This window comes from Saccopteryx bilineata, chromosome 1 (genome assembly GCF_036850765.1).
Source record: "Saccopteryx bilineata isolate mSacBil1 chromosome 1, mSacBil1_pri_phased_curated, whole genome shotgun sequence".
Taxonomy (NCBI): domain Eukaryota; kingdom Metazoa; phylum Chordata; class Mammalia; order Chiroptera; family Emballonuridae; genus Saccopteryx; species Saccopteryx bilineata.
Genome location: NC_089490.1, coordinates 394,250,137 through 394,269,801, shown reverse-complemented (window position 1 = coordinate 394,269,801; position 19,665 = coordinate 394,250,137). Strand labels below are relative to the sequence as shown.

The window sequence follows — 19,665 nt, the reverse complement described above, 5'->3', positions numbered from 1 at the left end:
TCTCACCTAGATTTTTTTATTAATACTTTTAGGTTAACAGAACCAAATTGGTATGTGAAGCCAGGTTTCCTCAGCACCGTAATCCGCGGAGATAACTTTCCGTCCTGTCGCCCTCATCTATCAAAAGACCCCATATTGGATGCAAATCCCAAAGCGCCGAAGGAGAACCCTTCCTTCCGCACGAGCGGGGAACAGCCCCGGAACCAGAGGCCCGGGCTTCTTCCGCTTCTGTGGGGGACTCTGCGGAAGGGACCGGAGCAAACATAACTTCCTGCCAGAAGGATCGCGGAGCAAGTGAATCTCTGCGGTGCCCTAGAGCGCCACAGTCTGGGTCAAGGTAACCTCCGTGGTCGCCGTGGGGATCCTGGCACGGCTGGACACGCGTGACCATGTGGCGCCTGCTGGCTCGCGCCGGTGCGCCCCTGCTGCGAGTGCCTTCGTCAGGTCAGAGGCCCCTTGGTCCCACAGACAGCCCCCTGTTTCCCACCGCATCCTCAATCCTGTTTCTCTCAGACTCAAAGAAGACCCTGCATATGGTTGCTGAAGCGCCTTCGGGGCTGCGCTTCGCTGCTGCCCTTCCTGCCATGAGATTCGGGAAGGGTCTCAGCCGCCTATGGGGCGGGGGGTGGGGGGCGCCCAGAGACCCCGGCTGCACCCTTTGGGCGCCCGAGCCTGGGAACCCCTGTAGTGGACTCGGCGTTCCACCCCCTCAAGACACCTCCGTCCAGAGTGCCTTTGGCCGAGAGCGTACCGGGTCCTGCCCTTGTTGCCTTCCTCATTTGATTTGTTTTTTGCAGGTTCTTGGGCAGCTCCGCCCGCCAGTGCCGCCCTAAAGACGCTGCTCCCGGTGCCTACTTTTGAGGGTGAGAGCTGATTGGTCATTCTCATGTTTGTAAGTCTTTTCTATGATGGATCCCAGCAGAGAGCAGGTGAAGGCGTGTTCTTGTGCTGTCTCCATTCACTCATTCAGTTAATATGTATCGAGGGCATACTCTATGCCAAGCAGTGTCCTAAACCCAGAGATAAATCAAAGAACAAAAGAGTCCCTAAAAGGTCTCTGCTTTTATGGAGCAAATGTACAATTATGGGAAGCCCCCCCCCCCCCCCATGGCCTACCCACCTTAGCTAGAGAGCTCATTGGTCTCAGAGTTAGCCTTTTCATGTTCTCTCCAAATGAGGTTACATATATGCAGTCACTTAAGATTTTGTGAAAAGCATTAATTTGTTAAATGTAAATATTTAAGGTAAGTCACAGTTTTGTAAATCTATTTCTTTTCTCCAGTATATTGGAAATCTCAGAAAAATGAAAGGGGCCTGGGACCTCTGTGAGCACCTTATCTTGTACACATAATTGTTAAACTGCTGCATGCTCCAGAAGGACACATGGACTTGCAGGCCAGAGAAAGCGTTACCTGCTTGGGGAAGGCGGGGGCACAGTTTGTGTAACTCTGAATAGCCCGGTAACAGTTGGGTATTTCCTTGAAGTCTTCTGTTTTATATTTGACTCCATTGTAGAGCCATGCTGGTTTTACTCTAGAAATGTTTTAAATGACTTACAAGTTAATTTATTTTCCCAAAATGTCAGACATGATAAAGATGGTGTCAAGACCTGCATTTCAGTCCACCCACCCTCACCCAGCAAGCTGTTGCATAGTGTAGGATATGTGCATGTCTCAGCATGAAAGCCCCTAAGTAAAGGAGGGAAGAGCACTGATCACAGGAGTCCTGGGGTGTAAGTTCCCTAACAAGAATGTAGCAGAACAGGAGAACTTAGTTTCATGCACAATATAGTCTTCTTTCCACTAGCCCCCTTAATACCCAGGGAGGCAGCACAGTTTTTGTTTTTTAAGTGTCATACTGTTCGGCTTTGCTGTTTTACTGGATGGTGTAGACAAAATTTTACAATGTCTCTAGGCCTCAAGTTCCTCTTCTATAAAATGGAGACAAAGACTATGAGCTGCCCCATGTTCTGTCTCTTGATCTGGGTGATAGTTATGTGGGTATGCTTATGCGTTCACTTTGTGAGAACTCACTGGACATTTTTTTGTTTGGCCCTTTGATGTATGTGTGTAAAAGTTTAAAAAGTTTAAAAGGGAGTCCCTAAAAAAAAAAAAAAAAAAAAACCAAGGCCATGAAGTTGTTTTAAAAGATTAAATGAGATAATGCATGTAAAGCATTCTGCTCAGTTCCAGCGCTAAGTTAAAAGGTTATTTTGACTGGTGTTATTCTGTGAGTCTTATATCTCTATACTGTTTCAAATGCTCCCTTTTATACTGTTAGGCACAGGGTAGGCATTTAGTAAATATATTTTGGTTTGAAGGTTAAAATTTTGTTATTTGGTTTGAAGGTTCAAAAACATTTGCATTAACCACTGTCATAGCCAAAAGCATCCACAAAAACCTAAAATACTTTTGGAACTATTTTTCTGTGGTAACTTTCATTTAAGACTTTTTCACCTGATTGCTGCAAATCTTTCTGGGAAGAACATGAATACTCTGAGATGTGTAGTTTCACTAATTCTTAATTGTCTGTGCTCCGTTTAGATGTTACCATTCCTGAAAAGCCCAAGCTGAGATTTGTTGAAAGGGTACCACTTGTGCCAAAAGTGAGAAGAGAACCGAAAAACCTGCGGGACATACGGGGGCCTTCGGCCGAAGCTACCGAGTTCACGGAGGGCAGCTTTGCCATCTTGGTGAGTGAGCGCAGCGTCAGGCAGCTACAGGGCGGAAGCGGGGACTAACGGAACTCTTTGAGTCTCTGCCTTCACGTGTTTATTAAAACTGCTCCCAGTGGCTCTTTAAACTGATGTGCAATACCCAGGAAACATTAGAGTTATGTATCTTTTTTTTTTTTTAATGTAGAGTAAAAATAATCTAAAAGCGGGGGGGGGGGGGCTAATTTACCCCCTAATCAGACTGTGAGATCTTCTCAGGCCTGTGGAAAAGTAAAACCATTCACTACTTGGGATGTGGGACGGCTGTTTCCTTACTCACTAAATAGCTTCCATGAAGACTTGATGTCACAAGCTTCACAGATGGGTGTGGACTAGGCTTTATTTCCCATGAGGCAGCCGGAGTGATGTTTTCAGGTCCTCCTCCCACAGCCTGCATGATCAGCCCCTTCCTCTCAGAACCTGACGTCCACTCCCGCCCCCATCAGCCCCCCCGTCCTCACTCTCCTTGAGCCACACTGGCTTCTCAGACCAAGCCTTTACCTCCACCATGCTCTGCCTGGAACACTTGTCTCTTCATTTGGCTAGTTCTTACTGTTCCGGCCTCAGCTTTAAAGGTCACCTCCTCAGAGGCCTTTCCTGGCTACCCACTGAAGCAGGTCCACCCTTGTCCTCATTTGTTACTCTATCCTGGGCTTTCCATGGTACTTACTAGAATTCTTATTTCCAGTGGATTGTTGAAGCCACAGTTGTAACCAAAGATACCTGCCCCTCAATGAGTTTTCTGACTCTTCCATGCACTTTCAGGCACTGGGTGGCGGTTACCTCCACTGGGGCCACTTCGAAATGATGCGCCTGACGATCAACCGCTCCCTGGACCCCAAGAACATGTTCGCCTTGTGGCGAGTGCCCGCCCCTTTCAAGCCCATCACCCGCAAGGGCGTGGGGCAGCGCATGGGGGGAGGCAAAGGGGCCATCGACCACTACGTGACTCCCGTGAAGGCCGGCCGCCTCATCGTGGAGCTGGGTGGACGTTGTGAATTCAAAGAGGTACAAGATTTCCTCGACCAGGTTGCCCACAAGTTGCCCTTCCCAGCGAAGGCCGTGAGCCGGGAGACTCTAGAGAAGATGCAGAAAGATCAGGAGGAACGGGAACGTAACAACCAAAACCCCTGGACCTTTGAGCGCATAGTCACTGCCAACATGCTGGGAATTCGGAAGGTACTGAGCCCGTACGACCTGACCCAGAAGGGGCGCTACTGGGGCAAATTCTACCTACCTGAACGAGTGTAGTGAGCGGTGGGAAGTGAATGTGCGGAAGGACTCTCCAGTTTGCTCCCCTCGCTCAGCCTCCCCGAAAGGCTTCGGGTAGCTCCGCTGTCGTAACCGAGGAGCAGCATCCAAGGGCTATAGATGATTTCTGAAAAGTTGTACGCTGTTGATATTTTTAAGTGCACTATATTTATATTTAATAAAATTTGAGTATCACCTCAGGTATAACGTCTCGTTGGTCACTCTTAATCCCTTAAATGCTTAAGAACCAGGACTGATTGACTCCTGGGAGCTCTGGCCCTCTCTGGCTGTAAGGCGAACGTCTTTGGGGCCAAAGCGGATGTTCTCATCGAAGTCGAACTCAGTATCTGTACTACTTGTTGTACACCCGCCCTTCAGGAGCTAGTTTCCATGACATTGTACTAGTTGTAAATGAAACAAAAATTTTGGAAAAGCAAAGGAAAAATGGCAGTACATAGGTTAATTCAACAAGTGATTCTTCATGCCCAGCCACCCATCTTCTCTCGCCTTCGAAGGGGGGATGGTGGACGATGTGGCAGGGAACACACCTTGCCTTCGAACAAAAGGAACTGACAAAAAACAAAATGCCGTCTTTGCTCCGTCTGAGATTCTTGGATGAGGAAGAGTGGCTCTATCTTCATGTCCCTGCAGGTGCTAGTACAGCGCAGGGCGCCACAGGGCACTGCGTAGTTATTGTTGGATAAATAAAGAGGCACATGGTCCCAGCTCCCTGGTCGCCTTTACCAAGATTAACCTGTGTATCAGGACTGCCCTGCCGCGGTTTTCTAACCACTGTTCAAGCTAAAGGAAATCTAAAACTAACAATAAAGGAAATACAAATGGATAGACCCATTAAACCATTTGCTTTTAAAAGTGGGTAGAAAGCACGCTGACTAAAATGTAGGATATTTTTGCCAACTTTCTTAAAAGCAACTACTTGACTTTCAAAAGTACAAATTTAGCTAAATAGTGTCATCCTCAAAAGTTGTATACTATTTTTAATTTTTGTTAACCTCTTGTAATATTACTAATTACTAAATTGCATAGAACAAAGGTGAACCTTGAATCGGGGCCAGTGTTTGGAACTGTCTTATACACACCTTGTTGGGCAACAAAGTCAGTTCAGCTAGCAGCATGAATCGGGGGTAAGAAGTGAAGTGAGTGACATTCTCATTTTACCTTTCTGCCCTAACATCCCTGTCGCCTTTGTGATGGCTCACAGAGCATGGCATTGACGACTGTTGCAAGTTCAAGCACAGTACAAACCTGTTACTACTATTTTGGATCCATGTTTAGTGAACCACGATCCTGGGGCCAACTATCTTAGCAGCATGAGATTACTACTATTTTGGATCCATGTTTAGTGAACCACGATCCTGGGGCCAACTATCTTAGCAGCATGAGAGGCTGTGGCCAGAACTCCATAGGGAGTACCACCTATAAGGAAAGTACTTTGGGTATGAGTTGTAAGGGGGACCCTGTTTTATTGTTACATAAGTAGATCAACCCAACCCAAGCATTTTACGCAGCCTCTGATACTAACAACCACATTCCATTGGTGCCTTAAAGGATTTAAGAGTCAGAGCCAAGGACTCGTCCATGAGCAGAAATCAGAGCTTAATGACAGGTAATGAAGTCAACAATGGAGCACTGCCCTGGCCGGTTGGCTCAGTGGTAGAGCGTCAGCCTGGCGTGCAGGAGTCCCGGGTTTGATTCCCGGTCAGGACACACAGGAGAAGCGCCCATCTGCTTCTCCACCCCTCCCCCTCTCCTTCGTCTCTGTCTCTCTCTTCCCCTCCCGCAGCCAAGGCTCCATTGGAGCAAAGTTGGCCCGGGCGCTGAGGATGGCTCTGTGGCCTCTGCCTCAGGCGCTAGGATGGCTCTGGTTACAACAGAGCGACGCCCCGGATGGGCAGAGCATCGCCCCCTGGTGGGCATGCCGGGTGGATCCTGTTCGGGCGCATGCGGGAATCTGTCTGGCTGCCTCCCTGTTTCCAACTTCAAAAAAATACAAAAAAAAACCCCAAAACCTGGAGCACCTATCGTGGCAGGCGCCGTGCTAAACACTGAGGACGGCGCAGTGAGCGAGCCATGCATGGTGCCTGTCAGACACTTCACTTTGAAGACCAGTGGACCCCCAGGAAGGGAGCAGAGGACTGGTCAAGGGTGTGACCTAGAAGAGCCCGAAGAGCATAAGTACCAAATGCCTCGACTCCGATCACCTTACAGCGGTTGACACAAGATCCTGGAGAAGGGGGCGTGCTACAATCTCTGCCTTTATTTCCTGAACAGTTAGGTGCCTGCCGGTTACCCTGCAGTCTGTTCCTTCAAACCATCCTGCCCAGCTGTGTACTTCCGTACTCCCTGTCCCTTCACCCTTCACCCAGCCCGCCCCCAGCTCTGGCGTCATCAGTCTCCCTTTGCATAGCTTTCAGTAGGTAGTTGAGAGATGCCCTGTGTGGTAAGAGGTTTCATTGTGGAAAGAGGAGTCGCTGTCGCGGAATCTGTCGTGAGAGGTGCTGGCGCCACTGAGGTGGCAGGAGGATGAAAAATGCCAGACGAGGATCTATCCGTGAGGGCTGGAGGACATATTCGAAAGACAGAGGGAAAAAGAAATCGAAGATTACACTGCAAGGTGTTAGAGGTCAGGATCACTAATCCCTCTTCTGCAGGGGTAAGGGACTACTCACAAGGCTACATTAATTTGTCCCAACCTTGGAAGGGAGGAAATTTATATACATCAGGTTTACTGTGTGGCCCTCTTCTAAAGAAGGGTGCTTCTAATACAAGAACTGATTCTTTATCCTTCAGCTGTTCCCAGATGACAAGGCCCCAGTAAAGCTGTAGGACTTCACCACTGTATACAAAGCATGCCCATGCCAGTCCTGGTATGGCACAGACTGGCACCTCTGTCTCCCTGTCTACCTACTACCAGCTTATGCTTGACTCACTTTTCTCACTATGAAGCAGCTCTTTTCCTAGCTTTCTTCAACCTTCATCTATCTCAACACCTAATCCTACCCTGATTAGGGCACCCGGTGACAATAAACGCCGTGGGGACACAAGGTTTCAGGTAAGGGAAAGCACCCCCGCCCCTCCCCACGAACAGCTCACCTGTTTCAGGCAAATATGCCCCCAATGGTAGAAGCTAAGATGATGGCAAGGATGACACAGCAGATCATGATCATGATCTTCTTCTGCTCATCCAGACGAGGAAAGAAAAAGCACATGAGATACAACATCACAGCCCAGGTAACAGTTCCCGAGGAAGGGAGACAGAGCGGGTCTGGACGTGGGAGAGGATCAAAAGGAAAGGGGAGATGGATCTGGCTTCTAGAACCCGGAGTATAGAAATGTGACTTCTAGCTGAGAGATTCAAAATTCCATTGGCAGCCCTATCAGAAGATAGCTGCTTAATATATATATTTGTTCTGCCGTCTGCCGACGGACCCGTCACACCGACGGACCCCATTTCCTCCAGAGCCGGTTCTCTCAGTGAGCGGGCCATAGTCTTTTGGGGGGAGCACCTCGACTCTGAACTCTAATACACTTACACTGTACTCTTTGAGAGCTGAACCATTTTCAAAAATTAGAACTTTTTTGATCCACCTGTCCCAGCTCATGTTTAAGAGCTGTAACCCCCTTTCCAAAACTTAAACGAAACCACCACACGGTGGCACCCAATCACCAAGTGTTTTGCAGGGAAGGAGAGCCAGAAGTGTTTCACAATCAATATAAAGTCATTTATTTTTAAATAGCAATAAAATAATCAAGTTTACATTAAAAAAATACAAACATAAAAAAAAAGAAAAAAAACTTCACTTACTGGATTGCAGACTATAAGCCCCAGACCTCAGTCTCAGGAGAGCAGAAGCCCGTGCTGAGAGCTTGTCTGGCCTCGCTGTTGGAGCCAGCCCACTGTCAACGTCATAGCCATGGGCGGGAGGGCCTCCCCGGCTCTGTCTCAGTGCTGGGCGGTGACTGGGAGTGAGTAGCTTCTGCAAAAAAAGCCTGTGGGCAGTGCCTGGATGAGAGGACTCACCCTGTCCCAGAAAGCATTAAAATCAATGCCTAAGTATAAGTCAGCGAGAGACTGGCAGACCAGCAGGGACTCTCAGAGGCTCACCCCTGACCCGCAGTCACTCCACTGGAAAACTTCCAGCCTAGTGCTTTCTGACTGACAAGAATTGGGGGAGACAAAGAACCTGTCGAGCTCATTAACCTGGTAGAAGGAAAAGCTACCCAGTAGTCCCTGGTGTCACCCAACTGATATAGCCCTGGAGACAGGACATTCTAAAGGTCACACAAATGATATCAACTTGCTCTGGGATGTTCCCAGGACAAGTCTTGTCTAGGCAGCAGGTAGGGAGAGGTATCAAAACCTGTCACACCTACCTGCTAAGCAGAAAAACTTAATGGAGATCAACTTAGTCCCGACCGCAAAGACCTACCACTCTCCCAGTGCTCATCAGAACCAGCGGGCTTCTCAAGGACATGGGATGATTATATTTCTACTGTGATTCATTTGCAGGTAAGCAAATCTCTCTTACCTAGTTTTTAGCCTAGCTCAAGGCTTTTTTTTTTTTTTTCCTTTAAGGTTATAATAGCCTCCACTTCCAGCTTCCTACTAAGAGACACGAAAATATATACAAACATCACACACAATGATGAACATTCACCTGGAACACATGAAATGCATGACTGGATGCTGGCACCAATCTGAACCATTTTCAGAGCCAGAGACCTGAGCACCTTGTTCTTGGCCCAATTTTAAGTGCCATTTTTTTTTTAAGTAAAAAAATATTTGGCTTCAAGGCAATGGCTACACAAAGCATCACTCTAACAGTGAGCAACCAGTTTCCAAGACTCAGCCGTGAAAACAAATATCCATACCCTCAGCCTTTACAAACGGTAACCTCGGACGGCTGTGTCGTGCTGGCCGGTGCCTCCCAAAGTCCACAGGAGAGAACATGGCCCAGACAGACATCGCAGACGAAGAGCTCAATTTAAGGCTGAATTTCAAACAAGTTGGCTCCCAGACCAAAATGCCATCTGCCAATCCCTCATATTTTCAGGGCGCAGGGACACTGTGAGGTTTGGATCCTGCCAGGCAGGTCAAGTCCAAACCTTATTGTGGCCCATCTTGGAAGAATCCCTTTGCTTTGTTAAAGAAACTCTTCTATTTAAAAAAAAAAAAAAGAATGCAATTTCTGGAAGAATACTTCATGAGGTAGAAAACAGCACCCCAGGAAGGTTCTCCAGTGACTGGGCTTCCCGGGGGCACGGCAACATTTGACACGGCAGAGGGAGAGGGAGACGCCAGGTGGGCTCAGACACTCCAGGAGAGAAGGCCGTGAGGAAACTCGGGGTGGCTCGGGTAAGTTAGATCCCTCCAGGGCTAGACGGTCTGCTGGGTCAGGTCCAAGGGTGGGTACAGGAAACAGAACGGGTCCCACTCTCTCAGGAAGGCCATTCAAACTGCATTCCCATCTGAAGGCAAGGTGGCCACACCAGGCTGGAGCAACATCGGGCTCTACGGGAGGCAGGGGGAGGAGTGGTTTGGTCAGTGCACAGGGTGATGGCGAACAGCGACCTTACGATCAGCCACAAACCTAGAAGGTGGAGAAGAAAAATCAGGGAAAGAAAGGAGACTATTGGGAAAGTCACCCCTAAACCTGAGGAATCCAATAGACATACCCAAGACAGGACCTGAAATGAAATATCCCGCTGTATAAGAAACGAAGCCCTATACAGAGAAGGGGGAAAAGTGTTTAAATCCCTGGGCCTTTTCTAATCCTTCACACCAGCCATCACAGACTCATGGAAGGGGACGTGTCAGTGGGGAGCACAACCCCTCGTTGAAAACCCCTACTCTCTCCGTGCGGCCCACGCCAGCGCCTTTCAAATACACGCTTCAGGAGCTTTCTGGGACTCGAATCCTCCACGACTCCCCTTGTGTCCCGCGCTTCTCTTAGAAGGCAGAAGCGCACAGTGAAAAGAAGATGGTGGCCCTGGCCGGTTGGCTCAGTGGTAGAGCGTCAGCCTGGCGTGCAGAAGTCCCGGGTTCGATTCCCGGCCAGGGCACACAGGAGAAGCACCCATCTGCTTCTCCACCCCTCCCCCTCTCCTTCCTCTCTGTCTCTCTCTTCCCCTCCCGCAGCCGAGGCTCCATTGGAGCAAAGATGGCCCGGGCGCTGGGGATGGCTCCTTGGCCTCTGCCCCAGGCGCTAGAGTGGCTCTGGTCGCAACAGAGTGACGCCCCAAAGGGGCAGAGCATCGCCCCCTGGTGGGCATGCCGGGTGGATCCCAGTCGGGCGCATGCGGGAGTCTGTCTGACTGTCTCTCCCCATTTCCAGCTTCAGAAAAGTACAAAAAAAAAAAAGAAAAGAAGATGGTGAAGTTCAGGGGTTCTATTATGGCTGATTCCACCTGATGAGCTGTTTCTTAACTGAGCTTCTAAGAACGTTCCTCTGAAAACAGGGTACCGTTCCTCTCCTAGACAGGAACGAGAGCTGCCACACGACTAGGGAAGAGGAGCGCAGGTTGTCTTCCTTCCCTCCTGTCCAGAGACCCCTCTCCCTCAGCCCCATGGAGGGGGAGGGGAGGCCGACCGAGTGACAGCCAGTCCCATCTTCATTAGGAGGTACGGAATACGACGGCAAGCAGCTCAACAACTGATCAGTGACTCAGCATGTCTGCTGGACCAACAATACATCCATTAGCCTCTTTTTTAAAAAATGACTCATTTACATGCTGAGTTCCTAGAATTAGTAATAATAAGGGGTATTACAAATCTGCAAGACATCATTCATCCGAGGCTGTGGGAAGATATCAACTATTATGCCTTTGCTTAATTTTAACATTCTTCCAATGATACAGTTAAAGAGTCAGAACAAAACTTTTAACTTCAAAAGCAAAAAAAAAATAAAAAATAAAAAATCAAGGGCTAGACTCCAAAAGCCTGGGGTGTGGCAGGAGAACCAATCAATGAATTACTTAAAAAATGATCACCTCACTGCTGCTTCTCTCTCCAGAGGAAGGTGAATGTTTAGTGTGATAATACTGACTTTCAGACCCTCTAGTCACATGGAAGGAGGAGGAAGGACACAAAGTGATGGGTCGCCTCTGGTTGTCAACATGGTAATCTGTATCAAGTTTTAAAAATATTTCTATCTATTCCTCCGTAACCCAAATTCTATAAATTTAAAATAAAGAGAAAACAGAAATGAGGATAATACTATTATATGTTAGTCATGCTGTTATAATAGCAAGCCCAACATTGGAGGAATGTTAAGTAATTGAGAGTATATTCACATCTTATGTTGAATATCAGATTTACAAAGAGATTTCAGTGGCATGGAATGATGCTTATCATTTTGTAACTGAGTACAAAACTAAAGATAATATAGTCTGAACTATGTACAACCATATCTGAGTGTGTAAACATGCCGCAGGGTTATCAGGAATAATATTAAATGTTACTTCTATTCACCTTTTCTGCATTTTGTAGATTTTACCATTTTTGTTTGTTTATTTATTTATTTATTTATTTATTTATTTTTACAGGGACAGAGAGAGAGTCAGAGAGAGAGGTAGACAGGGACAGACAGACAGGAACGGAGAGATGAGAAGCATCAATCATCAGTTTTTCGTTGCAACACCTTAGTTGTTCATTGATTGCTCTCTCATATGTGCCTTGACCATGGGCCTTCAGCAGACCGAGTAACTCCTTGCTGGAGCCAGCGACCTTGAGTCTAAGCTGGTGAGCTTTTTGCTCAAACCAGATGAGCCCACGCTCAAGCTGGCGACCTCGGGGTCTCGAACCTGGGTCCTCTGCATCCTAGTCCGATGCTCTATCCACTGCGCCACTGCCTGGTCAGGCGATTTTACCGTTTTTAAAACAAATGTACTATATTTTATTCAGAAAAATAATGTTCTAAGAAAGCATAGACTTAACAGTCTTGGGTTTTAACACTCCCAATAACCAGAACATTCTTATCTTGCTACCACTAGACAGACAAAACCCTGACTCTGGGGTCAGCTTCATTCTTTTTACCAGATTTTAAGAAATTAATAGGGTGAATTTTCAAGTCACTATCCCATAAGGTACTCCAGACTTTGTCCCAGTGATAAGCGGCTACCTTGTGGTACAAAGGGTAACTGAGGTGCAGTAAAGAACTCTCCTAGGTCTACTGCCAGCTGTGTATTCAGACTCGGTTCTGCTACCTCACTTCTCTTTAAGCCCAAATGCCCTTGTCTGTAAAATGGGGATAATGATAGCACCCGTCTCAAGAGGTTGCTGTGAGGAGTCAATGTTACGTGTATATATAACATTATGTGTATATACGCTGTTTAGTATATCATCGGGCACAGCCTGACACTCAAAACTGTTCACTGCAAAATCATTCGCAATCCAACAAGTCACAAACAACCCCCTGCAGACCCCAGTCCCAACTCAAAGTTTTGTGTACACAGAAAAGAAGATGAAGAGCAAAGCCCGACATCCATGAGATCCAGCAAGAATTCAGAAGACAAAGCCCAGGTCCCAAACACAAGACTGTACCCAGCTTAGGCGCATGCTTGCTGGGACAGGAGTGAGAACGTGGCACTCAGGTGGGCCAGGAACGGTAGTGAGACATCAGTCAGCAAAGAGCAGGCCCAGAATCCACAGGACGGGGACAAACAGGAGACCCAACCCCTGGACGGCAGCCAGAACCCAAGAATAGAATCTTAAAGAGATGAAAGAAGGCACAGGCAACTGAAAGTTTCAGAGCTCAGCATGTCCAGGGACAACCACAGGCGGAAGGAGTGGAATTGAAATCCCTGGCTCATTTATCGAGAGGGAGCCAACACAGAGCCCTGAGAACCTTCCGTCTACTTACATTTCCGGGTGCAGCAGCCTCTCTGGCTCCCCTTATTTCAGCCCCACAGAAAGTCCGATAATCAATGCTAAAATGCCCAGCAACACAACTACTACCACAATGATAATGATCAATTTCTGGAGAGGGATGGGAGAAACAAAAACACGTCATTATTACACACAGCCCAGGAAGCAATCACCATTCATCCAAAACCCAACTCCCCTCTTCTCGACATTGAAAACATCTTGTCGATTCAAATAAAAAAGCCTACATCTCTACAGGAAGACATTCTATTAGGACGTTTTATATGTTTTAGAGTCCTTCTTGGATAGCAACGTATTCCAGATGTGTATGGGGGGGGGGGTGTTCCATCGCTGTCAGCCGTACCACTGTCTCGCACATGGGGACAGACACAAGAGAACTAACATGGAGCCACCAGGCAGCACTAGTCCAAGATACTTAGTGACTCATTTTTCCTTTTCAAGAAAGGGTAGAGAGACGTTTCTGACATAGTCATAATTTCAAACAGAATTCTGGCCACGTCTCCCCTAAAGCACACTCCCACCTGATTACAGTCCTTTTGTGAACCAGCCTGGGTTCACCACCCAAAATAACTCCCCAGCTCGCCAAATCCCTGCGCAAGCAGTAGGTCAAGTCAGAAGAAAAACAAGGAACTGAAGAACAAGAACATCAGGGCCCAGGAGAAACAGAAAAGAGTCAAAAACAGCAAAAGCCACAGAGCTGGCTACCAGTCAACAGGCAGAGAGGCTGGAAAGCCTCCGGCGTCAGGGCCGCCAGCAGGAAGGGGGGGCAGGGTGGTGTGGTGGAGAGAGCAGGATTAGGGTCTGAATTGGAATCCCAGCTCCTATGCTGACTAGGTGGCCTGAAGCTCATTACTTCACCCTGGACCCTCAACTGTTCCATCTACGAAGTAGAGAGAATAGGTGCTCCATATGCTATGAGATGTTTCCATAGCAATCAGCACAGCGCAGGGCTCATGGTAGAGAAAAGCGTGGAGGGGCAGCACTCGGGCTACGAGAGAGGAAGACAATGAAGAGGAGGTTTCTGAAGACAGAGGAGTCAAGTGTAACATCTGAAAGGACGATGAGCTGTCCAGGAGCAACACCCAGGCAGTACACCTCCCTACACACCTGCGTTCAGTGTGGGCTCTGGGGCGAGGGCCTGTGAGCCAGATCCATGCAGGGCACACCCGGGCAGGGAGGACGGCTAGTCTCTACGAAAGGCCAACACAGGGGTTTGGAGGTGGCCGGGACACAGAGAGAAGGCATGGGCTCAAGGACACAGGTGGGGATGACCAGACAGAGGAGAGGCCAGTAGGACCAGCTGGGACCAAGGCGCTCACCCTCCGAGCCTCGCTCTGATACTTGACGGCCTTTTTGGTATCAGCCACGGCCCGCTCCACGAAGCCCACCGACTGGTCCATGTTGTTCTCAATACGGTCAATCATGGCTCCCTTTCCCCGGAAGCAAGAGGAGGTGGCAGCAGAGGAAGAGACAGGGAGAGGGAGGAAAGTGCGAGAGACAGCGCACAAAATGGAGCCTCCTCTGAAGGCGGCAGGAGGGTCTCACCTTCCGAGCCTGCCCCTGATACTTCACGGCTCTTTTCGTCTCATCCCGTGCCTTCTCCACGTGGTCCACTGTGTGCATGACATTCAGCTCTATGTTATCTAACATCTCACCCTGCAAAGAACAGACACTGGTCACACAGTACCACCCGCTCCCGGATGGTGCTAGCTGTCCCCACATTATAATCTCCAATGCAGAGAGGAGCACGCAGAAACCCTAACGCACAGCCTTCCCGAGGTCACACTCCACCGTTCCCCAGGATTTACCCATGATTCCCCAGTCCTTGGCGGTCACTCACTGCATTACTTCTCTGCAGCGGGCGCGGGGCTGGTCCCCTGGGGCACACCGCCTGGGTGCCTGGTAACCACATATTCTGACGGATCCCACCACCACCACCACCACTTTTTTTTTTAAATTAAGCATGTGAGGCAAGAAACAAAAATAAAAATATCTCATGTTCTTAGGGCGTTACCAGGATCCTGGCCTCTTCCTGGTCATTTGGACCTGAACCAAGTTCATCTGTCCTGAGTTTGTTCACTAGTATAGAATGGCACCTGGCACACAGTAGGTACTCAACAAATATGTGAGAATGGGAGCATGCGCTTTCTCTAAGAGATATTCCCAGGCTCCTTAAGTGACACACTGGGTTTATCCAAGCTATCTGGCCAAGAGACAGAGATCTCTTGAGAAGATTCCCAACCATTTCCCAGTTGTTACTTCCTGATAGGAAGTTTGGTCATTCGAATTCATTCCTGGGCTTCTTAAGGAGGGGAATTCCCCTCACCTACCTACCCCTTCCTCAACCCAACCCACTGCTTGATGGTGGTCTGTAAACAGAGAAAGGCACTTACCACCACTTGAATCTCAAACCAGCTCCTCGGCAAGGCAGTGTGGGGAGAAAGAAGAAATGTGGGGCTGGAGGGGTTGGACACACGGTCCCAAAGGCCAGAAGGGGAGGAGGAAAGGCACCTGAGCCCTGAGCAGGGAGCCGGCAGCAACTGCCAGCCAGGCCGTGCTCCGGCTTCAGGTCGGCTCGCAGCCCTTCTCCAAAGGAAGCCACTGTCAGACGCGCCGGCGGGCCCAGCGGCTGCAGGTTCACAGCCACAGAGGCACGACAGCATGGCACGTGCCGAGCCAGGTCCGATCGTATGGTGAGGACTGGGAGCTGTCGGATTATGTGAAGCTAACACCACGTGCAGATGACAGACTTACATCCCTGAGAGGTGGGCCCAGGGACGAAACAAGCTGTCCAGCTAAGCACCGTGAGTGTTTCAAGTTTTTATGTAAATATCATGGTATTCCTTCATTCATTTTGTTGTCTGCTCTTGTTCTTGAGCAAAAAGTATCAACATTTTTGGAAGAACAATATAGAATAAAAAAAAATAGAAAAAATAAAAATAAAAACTTCGGTTAAACCTAACTCTTCCCTTAACCGGGGAAAAGGTCACATGTTTTCAACGTCACCCGTGAAACAGTTCCTATCAGAAGACTGTTTGAAGGCCGCATCATTAAGAACCCGTGTCTCTCATTTTATAAACCAAACAGGAAGAGATCCTGAGTCCGGAGCCAACGAGGCACTTGACAGACACATTGAACCCATGTTAACTAGAAATGACTGGGAAGCCAAGGGACCAGAGAAGAATGACAAGGCTGAGAATGCCCCGCCACGCATCAGGGTTCAAGAGCGCACTCCTTTCCCCGGATGCTGGCATTCTGCTTCTCCGTGATGCAGATTCCGCTGACTCTGCCGGCCGGCCGCCCCCCACGCCCCCAGCACACTGCTGCTCACCGTTCTCAGGAGAAGCTGAGCTGCCCCGCCTCCCTCCCCACACTGGGGCCCCGGCCGGCTACCTGATTCTCCACCAGCATGGCGATGTCCATAAACATATCATGGAGTTCCTTGATGCTGCTCTCCAGCCGCAGGATGTCCTTGTGCCGCCCCTCGATCTCATTGAGGGCTTGCTTGGAAATCTGAGAGTCAATAATCTACAAGGGCCCACGCAAAGACAGGCCATCATCCACCATCCCCTGCTGAAGCCCCTCACACCCTCCTGCGGAGCCCCTCGACTCCCCGCCTCACTGCGCCTGCAGCCCGCCCTCCGCTCGCTACCCGGATGTGGCTGCCAGGGGCCTCCCTCCTCAGTGAAGGGGCACGCACCCCAGAAGTGAAGATGGCAGGGTTTCCACTCTCCAACATCTCCTCCAGCTCCTCATCTGTTGTCTTTTTGCCGGCTTTATTAACAAGAGAAGATTATCAAACATAAGAGCATCAAAGATACACCTTTTGAAAAGTTGCCTGGAAGTTAGGACTATGGTTAACTCCACTATCCAAACCATGTCCTTTACAACACTCCCCCCCCCAGTCTCCTGACTCATCTGTCTTCTGACTTCTCTCCTGATTCAGCTTCAACACGGTCGTCAACCACCTTCCTGATGCATAAACCTGATCACACTCCTTCCCAGCTCAGAACGCTGACTGGCCCCGTCACTACACAGTGGAGTCTAAGGCCACTGGTTTCTGGGTGAGCCCTCCCTCTTCCCCGCTAACCTCACACTGCTACTCCTAGATGCACACTTTCCCCAGGCCTGGACAACCTGCCACTCCCAGACACACCTGCATCTCTCTGATTATGTCCTTGTTCCTACAGTCCCTCTTCTAGGGCATTCTACCCGGAAGGGCCCTGCATTCCTCCCCCCAGGGTCCGGCATTCCATGTTACTAAACCCCAAAGGGCGTGGCTTCATTAGTGTCTTCACTTCTCACAGCAACTAGCATCGCACCTTTTATTTCATAAATGTTCCTTGCCATCAAAAAGGCCGCAAAAAATGCCATGAGTCCCCAGGACAGCAACTGTTTACCCAGTGTCTCCCCTCTATGTACAAGATAAGAGGTGTTGGCTCCCACACAAGTGAAATCATTTGGGCCTGACACACACGGAGCCACCTTTCAGCCTCAGAACCAGCATCCAGGACGTGTCCTGGGCTAGGGCACAGAATACAAAACAGAAGCCACAAGCGAGGCTGCTGCTCCTTCTCCCCAGGTCTCACAACCCGTGCGGCAGGAAACCGTGACGGACGTGCCACCCAACCAGACACGCACTGATTTCGAGCTGCCGCTGGATGCGCCCTTTGCTGCGTTCACGGAAGTCCACCTGAGCCTCGTTGTATTTGGTCATCACTTCCACAAACTTCCGGGAGAGGACGGAGTGCTACAGGAAGAATGTCAAAGGCAGTAAGGGCCTAGGAGGCGAGGGCAGTGGGAGGTCCCTAACTCTTGTGGAACCCCCAGCCCCCTCACCACCCCCACATAGCTTTGTCTCCTTGTGTCCGGCAGCTTTGACCTTGGAACCAAAAGACCAAGATGTACAACTCAACTTTTTGGTTTTCTACCTTGACACCAATGAGAGAGTCCCCTGACCTTCCCAAAGCATGTCTTCAGCATCTGTTTACCTGCCCTGCTGACCTTATATGGTAATTGTGAGGCCGGAAGAGACAACCTGTGACTCTCAGAGCCCTGTACCACATGGACCAGGAGCATTTTTCTGGCACAACCCTTAGCTTGCTGTCTAAAGCTACCAGACCCCCCTCCTACATCCAGTATCTGCTACATCCAACACCTGCCAGAGATCCCAAGTTCTTCCTCAAGCTGTTCTCCCCACCTCTTCTCTCAATAGCCATTAAGCACTACTGGTCTGAAAAATCACCAATATGTATACTTTTTTCAAGCCCACTACTATCATTGCAAAAACCCAACTGGAGACCCACGGGCCTCTTGCCTCTTCCCCACACTAAGCCAGCTTTCAAATGGCTGCCAGGTCATCTTCCTAGCAGACTGCGACCTGAGGTCGATGCATATAGGCCACTTGATCATAATCAGACGCCCCAGACAAGCAGTCAAGGACTGTTCTGGAATATGGTACTACCTCCTCTTCCAAAAACTCAATGTCCTCTATCTCACAACAAACTTTCTTCTCCAGATGGGCTGCCCAACTTCATGTTTGCCCTTCATTGCTACCCCAGCCTCATCACCACCACGGCTGCTACACATGCACGCGTGTGCGCACACACACACACACCACTCCTGCCCCCCTTGCCTCCTGGAAGAACCTCTAGCCCAATTCTTCCTGAGATCTTTCAAGACCGAGAGCACACCAAGGTCTTCTCATACCTCCTGTTGGGCCTTACATAATAGGTTCCTTATGCCAATCGAATATCACACCAATTCTTTAAGAATAAGGAGTATAATTGTGATGTCCACCAAAAAGCCTAACTCCAAACTGGACAGGTCTTGACAAACCATCTTTAGAGAGATTTCAACTTCCTCGCCTATAAGACAAGGAGGCGTCCGAAATCCTACACTGTGCTCTGGGAGCCCTAGGAAAGGGGCTCCCGGGAGAGGGAGGAATGAGCCCGTCCTCTGCTTTAACCTGGGCGGCTCCCCCTCGCCTGCTCTTCAACTGAGTTCCAAATAAGAACTGTATTTAAGAAGAAGAGGGCCTGCCTGACCAGGCGGTGGCGCAGTGGGTAGAGCATCAGACCGGGATGCCAAGAACCCAGGTTCGAGACCCCGAGGTCGCCAGCTTGAGCGTGGGCTCATCTGGTTTGAGCAAAAGCTCTCCAGCTGGGACCCAAGGTCACTGGCTCAAGCAAGCAGTTACTCGGTCTGCTGAAGGCCCACGGTCAAGGCACATATGAGAAAGCAGTCAGTGAACAACTAAGGTGTCGCAATGCGCAACGAAAAACTAATAAGTAATGCTTCTCATCTCTCTGTTTCTGTCTGTCTGTCCCTATCTATCCCTCTCTCTGACTCTCTCTGTCTCTGTAAAAAAAAAAGAAAGAAAGAAAAAGAAGAGGAATCCTGAGCTAAGAAAAAGACAATTAAAAGACTGCCCTAGACAACTGTTAGACCAGAGCCAGTCCTACCTGGGATTTCCGAATCCGAAGGTCCGCTGATGAGCGCACCTCGTCCTCCTCGATGTGCCTCTCCATGCCTGGAGCAGAGAGACCGGTTATTCCAGCGACACACCTGCCGCTCTCTTCTGTGAAACACACAGTTCAACACGAACCTCCCCGCTCAAGCTCGCCCACCAGTCCACGGACACAGAACAAGAGGCAGGGCGAGTCTAAAGAGTGAGCTCGCAGGTGAGCCCCAGGACGTGCAGCATGTCCTTTACCATCACCAGCTCTTCCCTAATGATATCTAAGCACAGCGGTTAACAGCAGGAGTCTCTGTCCCCGAGAAACCTAGCCTCAAG

General features: G+C 49.3%; 2 protein-coding genes across 3 annotated transcripts in view; one reads left to right on the top strand and one right to left on the bottom strand.

Moving 5' to 3' along the window:
* Nucleotides 1-251: 251 nt before the first annotated feature.
* Nucleotides 252-4,164, top strand: MRPL16 (mitochondrial ribosomal protein L16). The gene is made up of 4 exons (XM_066251613.1): nucleotides 252-444; nucleotides 798-863; nucleotides 2,544-2,692; nucleotides 3,479-4,164. Exons 1-4 carry the CDS (start codon nucleotides 390-392, stop codon nucleotides 3,962-3,964), a joined length of 756 nt encoding a protein of 251 aa, XP_066107710.1. The 5' UTR covers nucleotides 252-389; the 3' UTR covers nucleotides 3,965-4,164.
* Nucleotides 4,165-8,589: 4,425 nt separating this feature from the next.
* Nucleotides 8,590-19,665, bottom strand: part of STX3 (syntaxin 3) — a 41,459-nt gene continuing 30,383 nt past the window's right edge. The window contains exons 5-11 of one of the 2 annotated variants that reach the window (XM_066251611.1): nucleotides 19,334-19,401; nucleotides 17,511-17,619; nucleotides 16,570-16,643; nucleotides 16,263-16,397; nucleotides 14,415-14,525; nucleotides 12,847-12,962; nucleotides 8,590-9,576 (exon numbers count right to left, since the gene is read on the bottom strand). In XM_066251611.1, coding sequence (XP_066107708.1) covers nucleotides 12,879-12,962; nucleotides 14,415-14,525; nucleotides 16,263-16,397; nucleotides 16,570-16,643; nucleotides 17,511-17,619; nucleotides 19,334-19,401 — 581 coding nt within the window. In that variant the 3' untranslated portion in view covers nucleotides 8,590-9,576; nucleotides 12,847-12,878. The remainder of the gene's footprint in view (nucleotides 9,577-12,846; nucleotides 12,963-14,414; nucleotides 14,526-16,262; nucleotides 16,398-16,569; nucleotides 16,644-17,510; nucleotides 17,620-19,333; nucleotides 19,402-19,665) is intronic. The other variant, XM_066251612.1, reaches the window with a different exon arrangement.